Consider the following 7,626-nt stretch of genomic DNA (forward strand, 5'->3'; position numbering starts at 1 on the left):
CCTAGCAGCTGTATGCAGTGAGTGCCAACAGGAAGGACTGAGCATGGTGCTGGTCCTCCCCATGATGTCTAGACCACTGGAGTCGTGAGATAAACATAAATTGTTGAGAGAGACATGAATCCTGCTTTTACACTGAAAAGTATTGTGTGAAGCAGAAGACGGTGCCCCGCTTACTGTGCAAAATAGCATATGATGTGTGAATGCAGAATTTCTGTGCATGTTTGTTCTGGTAAATTTCCACTCACGTGCATGTGTGTGAGTGTGTGTGTATGTGTGTGAACGTGTACATCTGTGTGTGTGGTTTAGTGTGCCTTATCAGTAGAGTATGTAAGGATCACAAACGTTGCCAACGCCCATTTTGTTGAATTAATGCAAATGTACGGCACCTATAGGGCCAACATTTTACATTGGTACACTCATATGTTTTTATTTCCTCTCAATCCTCTACTAAAATATAGAGGCAGTCTAATCTGCTCACTGGCTGGTACAACCTAGCTCAATATTATAATTTATATATTTTTTTTAAAAATTAACACAATGGCCATGCCATATTATGTAGGATGCTTATCCTAACCTAACCGTGGCCCACTGGTTAGCACTCTGGACTTGGTTTGCCGGTTTGAGCCCCGACCAGTGGGCCGCGGCTGAAGTGCCCTTGAGCAAGGCACCTAACCCCTCACCCTCACCAAATTTCCCTCACGGGATCAAAAGTATACTATACTAATCACCTTTTTTATATGAAGTTCTGGAAATGTGAATCACATTTGCAAACATATCAAGCATAGGTGACGTGCATTTTGTCTCAAATATCTCACATAAAGAACGAAGAGTTGTCTGTAATATGAACCTGTCAAGACGTTTTGTCCTACCGGGAGGTGTCGTTCCGAATTCCTGGCTTTCTATTGGTCAATAACAACAACTTGGACTTGTTGAACCGCCCCCACGCAAAGAGATTTTCCACGATACTTATACGGCAGGATGCGGAGAAAAAAGTAAAAGGGTTCTTGTTTTGTTCTGGAGAAAAATTCAATGACTTGTCGATAACCTGCCGAAGACATTTCCCTATGCTGATGCAGTTTCCTCATTGTAAACTATTTATAGGCCTAAGCCATTGCCAGTTTGAATGAAGCATCGTCTGGTTTAAAATGAACTGCTTTCATTTGGAGGATTTTTTAGCTGGATGGATTGGTGGTGAGTTTTTTGTGTGGATTCAATGCTTTATTACCGTATATGGAACAACTTGAACACCGATCTTTTCATGAACATTCATAGTCTACACAGTTTTTTACAACAACATAAAAGTACAATGTTGTTAACATATGCAATAATTTGTTATGCTTTCCCAAAACTTACCATAACAATAGCTTTGCAAGACACAAAGCACACACACACAGCCACAAAGTATCCTATCTGGTCTTACAATGCTATAAACGTAGGGTAGGCAATGTGCATGTACAACTGTCGAATATAGTGCAGAAGCAGTTTTCGCAAATTTTAATAATTTGACTAGATTCCCTTGATGCGGTGATTGAATAGGCGACTATTTAACATATCATATCCTTTGTAGTGGCTTGGGCGAAAGGGGGGTTGGGGAAAATAAACTTAAATGAAACGCACAGGGGCGTCGGAGAGCGCTGGCTTATTCAAGGCTCTGTTCCTGCCCGTAATCCCCCAGCTGTTTTATGTCAAATTTGGTCTGTGTTTGCGTTAAATAAAGAGATGGTGCGCCGAAATTCGTCAGAAATTCTTTAAACTGAGAATCGAAGGACTGTTACCAGACAAAAATATTGGCTTTAATGCAAGTTGGTGTGATGCATTTTCTAGTGTTTATTTTCTAAATACACTCGCGGTGGTGGGGCTAAGGGGGAGAAATCCATTTGCTGAACGTGATTGGTTGAATTCTTCCTTAAGATCCAGTTACATTCTTTTGCTGCAGTTTTGCTATAGAAGGAATTGTTTTGCCTGCTCAGCCTATATGCAGCGCCACTGCATGCTCGACTGCTACTATATGCATTCGCCAACCCAAACACCAGCACATGCATTCACACGAGGCTTTGTGCACACAATGCATGCATTGACGATTACTGGCCACGACAGAGAGAAATGTCAATTGTCGCTATGTGTGGAACAGATGCACACCCAAGAGAGATGGGGGTTAAAAAAGTGTTTTTGTGTAAATAAAAGACAAGTGCAAGGAATACTTACTTTAGCTTTAAACCTCAAGGTCTGTACCTTCTTTCAATACATAAAAAATCCGTTGTCTTGTTTGTCTTAGGGGCCTCCAGTGTTATTGTTGGACACCCTCTTGACACAGTGAAGGTAAGAATTCAGCGGAAGTTGTCATTAAATCGATATGCGAAATCTTGAAATGTGTGTTGTGTTGCCTTCCAGGCCACCCCTAGACATTAACCTGGGGAGTGTAACAATCTGATAGGCATAACCTAAATGCAATAATGTAATGTGAAATACCTTCAGACTGCAGCTGTACGGGTTTAACTGCAATCTATCTAGTATATTTGGCATTGCTGACCTTATCTGATCAGTTCCAAAGAGATTAAAACTTGAACTTTTCTCAAAGTTGCCTTCTTTGATTTTTCTTCCAACAGACACGACTTCAGGCAGGGAAAGGATACAAAAACACATTACACTGTGTCCTCACTATCTACCGAAAAGAAACAGTGAGTATTAAGTACTTGCACTCTCCCACACATCTGTGTGTTTTAGTGTATTTTTAGTACATTATGAAATAAAACACACACAAAATAGATGGCATTTTTACCGTCATTAGCTATCGGTGATGAACGACTTCCTGAATCTGCTTCTCTGATAGCAGCATAATAAACCAAATATTCTTTTAACTTTCTCAAACACTATTCGGGCTCTTCTCCTTGTTCACACTTTGTGGCCGCATGCAGGCTGTTATTTACATGCATTGCTGAAGATGTGAAATTCCCCCAAGTCCCCCTCACTCCCCCCCCCCCCCCTTTCCTTTAAGAACTGAAAGACTCTGTACGAATCTGAGCCAAACTCTGCCTCTTTTTCCACTGGTCTTCCATCTTTCTTTTTCTCCTCCCTCTTTTCTTTCTTTTCTGCCAGGTTTCGGGTTTCTTTAAAGGCCTATCCTTCCCGCTGGCCAGCATCACCGTCTACAATTCAGTGGTCTTCGGCTTCTTCAGCAACACACAGCGGCTCATAAGCAAGTATCGCTATGGCGACGGCAGGCACCCCTCGGGCATGCTGGACCTGACTGTGGCCAGTATGCTGACCGGCCTGGTGTCCGTGGGCCTGGGAGCGCCAGTCGACCTGGTCAAGATCAGACTGCAAATGCAGACCCAGCCTCTCCTGGCAGGTAAAGGCCCATTGATGTCCCAGTTTATGGTTACACAACGTTTCGACCGTTTAGGTCATATAATTTTGAATATTTGCATATACTACAATGTGCACATACTAGATAGGCTATTCAAAGACGCTCAGAAGCATAGTGGATTCAAATGTCTACACTGGTTAAATTGAGCTGCTGAAAGGACATAAGCATGTGTCCTAGATTGTTTCTAGGTACCATATTAGGTAAAACATTAACTCCAATGAAATCCTAAGGGCCAGTAATTGCAACATCTGTAAAACCGGCAAGCCAGATCTCTCAGCTAGGGGCCGATTGCTAGAGTGATTCAGCGTTACATGGCGACACACACACAACAGCTGTGAACAGAGCAGCTGGAGACAGATAGGGTGCACTCCCACATGGGAGGACTTCCATTTGCACAGCACCCTCCCACCCATAATGGTTGTGTCACTGAGGATAAAAAGAACAGAAAAATGAAATGCAAAAATGCACAGCTCATATAAGACCATGTAGGGGATTGTTCATAGTGGGAAAGTTGCACATCAGGCTAACTGTGATCCAAGCAGAGGTGGTTAGTTTAAATATATTCTGCCAGACAGTACATACCATTGACAATAGTGACTCGACTCGGACTTGACTCGGATGAGTAGTGGACTCGACTCTGACTTGACTTGCAAAATGTTTTAATGACTTGGACTTGACTCTGACTTGAACACTGGGGACTCAAACCTCGACTCGGACTCGAGGCATAGTGACTTGACTACAACACTGCCATTGATTAGTCATTGATTACTGCTTCCACAGAATCAGGGAGTCGAGGTAGTGGTTCCATTTGTTCTGTCTCCACACCCTTACTGCTAGGAGTGAAGGGATTATGTGACCATAAGGTCATTTATATTGCACAACATTGCTTAGTGTGTGAAAGTCAGTCTGTAGGATTACAGCAGGCCAACTGTAATCTTTTTCCAAGAGGCAAGTTCTGATATCTTGTGCCAAACATCATTCATCCCTATTAACCGAGGAGTCAATACTGTTATCTTATGTCAGTTTTCCCATCGTTCTGGAGTTTAACACTTTCCTCCCATCTCTCCCTTTTTCCCTAGAAAACTTCCACCTGGCGGGGAGCGGGAACGGCAGTGGGAGCATGCCGGTGGCGGTACAGCTGCAGTCCCAGCCGACGTACCGCGGGCCCCTGCACTGCATCAGCAGCATCCTGCAGACAGAGGGCCTGGCGGGCCTGTACCGCGGGGCGGGCGCCATGGTCCTGCGTGACGTGCCCGGGTACACCCTCTATTTCATCCCGTACACGCTGCTCTGCAATTGGTTCAGTCCTGAGGGCAGTGCCTCGCCGCACCCATGCTCCATCTGGCTGGCAGGAGGACTGGCAGGTGAGTGGACGATGCCAAAGGTGGTGTGGCATGCCAGCGTGTGTGTGTGTGTGTGTGTGTGTGTGTGTGTGTGTGTGTGTTTTACAAGTTCATTCACCTCAGGCAGAGGGGTGTTCTTGCTGTTCCATGCATAAAAGGGAGTTTCTCGTTGCCAATGTAACAAATGGCTCTACATCAAAGCCCTTAGGCTCTGTAATTAGCTTTGAGACCATTTCAATGAGATTGAATTGAGTTGAATTTCAAGGTGACAAGTACACCTCACTGATTTAGGATTGGAGCCTCAAAGCACATGGGGAGGTTAAACTCAGAAAATGAGAGGGCAATATCCTGGGATACATATCTATATACAGAAATGACCTTTGAATTACAGTAAATCTGCAACGATATTTGGACAGCAATACCTAAAATCCCCAACAAAGCTCTGAAGCCCTGCATTCCTCATTACGGGTAGTAAAAGTTACAGTTGTTTACCAAGAACATGGAGTGCAGAGGAAAGACTTATTGCAATAGGAATTTGCTTATGTGCTTATTGTTGTAATGCTATGAGGTTATTTTTGGAAGCCATAGGTGCACAGCAGATTCTGCGGCTGTGACTTACGAGTTCACACCAGCACAACCTGTCCCAGTTAAAGCCGTAATCTGGTTGGAAAATAGAAAAGAAAACTTGCAATGTCATCCAGTAGTGTTGCTACAGGGCCCCACACAAACAACCCCCCCACCACCAGCAGCACCAAAACCCCCTCCCCTAATCACACACTACCACCTTCTAGGCCCCATCATGGAGGTGACCACCACCCCAGCTGTATATGTGTGTATGCGCATGTACGTTTGGGCATGTCTGTGTGTGTGTGTGTGTGTGTGTGTGTGTTCAGTCTTGCTACTTTGGGGCCCTACACTCACATTGTCGTTCCACCCCCTCACCCACCAGGTTCCATCTCGTGGGTGACGGCCACTCCGGCTGATGTGGTCAAGAGCCGACTGCAGGCTGACGCTATGCACCAAAGGAAATACAAAGGCATTCTGCACTGTATCACGCACAGCTACAAGACAGAGGGAATACATGTAAGCCCACTCACCTACACATCCATAAAGACATGAGACATACATATATGCATACAGACATACACACATACATACATACATAAATACATACATACATACATACACACATACATACATACAAACATACATATATACACATACATACATACATACATACATACATACATACATACACATATACATACATACATACATACATACATACATACTGGTACATATATACATACATACATACATAAATACATACATACATACATACACACATACATACATACAGACATACATATATACACATACATACATACATACATACATACATACATACATACATACACATATACATACATACATACATACATACATACATACTGGTACATATATACAATACATACTGTGCATACATTTAGAAATACACACAAACAGACGGGTAGACAGACAGACTCTTCCGACAGACTCTTCACCAATGTTTCTAATTAGGACATAATAACTTCATCTGATCTGATGTTTACATGCGCAAATACAAAAACCGGATACTTCAAGATCCCGATCATAACCGGGATACTAAAGTGCATGTAAACACAGTCCTTGAGTCCATGATTAGTTTCTCAAAAACAAACAGACAGTCAGGAACTTTAACAAAGCCTTTTACATATAGGCCTAGCTAGAATGGTAATCTTAATCTTAATCTTAGGTTAAGATTAATCTTAATATTAGATTAAAATTACTACAGCTGTGAAGAACTGCTTCTTGACTAAAGTAATAATTTAGAATCAAACTTTATTTTCAAAGATTTACATTTCTGTGAGGATTCCTCCATCCAAGCATCCCTAACAGAATCTATCAGGGTTGTTTAACCAAGTCAGACATTTCTGTGATGGAATGTGCAGGGATTGGGCAATTATGGGCACACATTTACTGCTTTTTTGCTGGTTTACTGCTGGTTTACTGCAAATTGTTTTGGATAAAGCCATGCATCTGAGTCGCTAAATAGGAATGATTTTATGCAGTGCCTTATCTCTGGCAGTCAGCAAGTTCATGAGCTGATCATGTGACTGCTGGTTTTTTTACGGGGCATTAAGACAGGAAATAACTTGCATCAGCTCAATTTGTATGTCCAGTCCAAGTGCGCTGCTGGTGCACTTCCTCGAGTTCACATGAGGTGAGGAGCCAAGGTATATTTTAGTAGGAGCAATCTTGGCAGGCACTGTGCGTTTGAATCGTTGCAAATCAACGGGTGTGTTGCTTTACACAGCAGATGACGGCATTCAGGTTACGCAAAGCGTTTATATCAGCAGATGATTTTTGATGAATGTGTTACAGACTGACTTCAAGATTAACCTTTTAATTGCACTACACAGTAGTCTTGATGTAAGTGGTTGTACTCGAAATGTTTTACAATTGCAGCACTGTGTCCATCCTTGGATAACTCACAATACATTTATTAGATAATATTAAACTTCTATTCTCATCATGAGTGAATTAATGTATTGCTGTAACTGTCTGGTACAGTTCTTGTGGTAGGTTTCCACAAAACCAGTCCGTATACTCCATGGGGATCCACGCTGTTAGTCACACTTCATCATGAGAATAGAATAGTGACCGTTTCATTTTCAGTTGCACTTAAGTCGTGTTGCTTTTGGATCTTTACAAAATTAGGGGGACCATAGTTTTAAAGTTTTTTTTTTTTTTGTAAGAAAATAAACTGCTTCTAGATGCATGATAACGGCATACACACTATTGGATATCTGAAGGATAGCAATTAAGAATTGCTTATGTGCATGTTAAGTTTGTTTGAGGTGTTTTTAAGCATTTGTTGACCATTTAGACTAGAGG

The 7,626-nt window shown here is 42.3% G+C and overlaps 1 protein-coding gene across 1 annotated transcript in view; it reads left to right on the top strand.

Annotated features, from left to right (window-relative positions):
• The first annotated feature begins 967 nt into the window (after nucleotides 1-967).
• slc25a48 (solute carrier family 25 member 48) overlaps nucleotides 968-7,626 on the top strand; it is a 7,651-nt gene continuing 992 nt past the window's right edge. The window contains exons 1-6 of the mRNA XM_076292024.1: nucleotides 968-1,191; nucleotides 2,276-2,319; nucleotides 2,607-2,678; nucleotides 3,097-3,349; nucleotides 4,447-4,731; nucleotides 5,660-5,793. Of these exons, the coding sequence (XP_076148139.1) occupies nucleotides 1,146-1,191; nucleotides 2,276-2,319; nucleotides 2,607-2,678; nucleotides 3,097-3,349; nucleotides 4,447-4,731; nucleotides 5,660-5,793 (834 nt within the window). The 5' untranslated portion in view covers nucleotides 968-1,145. The remainder of the gene's footprint in view (nucleotides 1,192-2,275; nucleotides 2,320-2,606; nucleotides 2,679-3,096; nucleotides 3,350-4,446; nucleotides 4,732-5,659; nucleotides 5,794-7,626) is intronic.

This window comes from Alosa pseudoharengus, unplaced genomic scaffold (assembly GCF_046254945.1).
Source record: "Alosa pseudoharengus isolate Yale_2024_CS ecotype anadromous, Long Island Sound unplaced genomic scaffold, YU_APseudo_1.1 YU_APseudo_1.1_scf_19, whole genome shotgun sequence".
NCBI lineage: Eukaryota > Metazoa > Chordata > Actinopteri > Clupeiformes > Clupeidae > Alosa > Alosa pseudoharengus.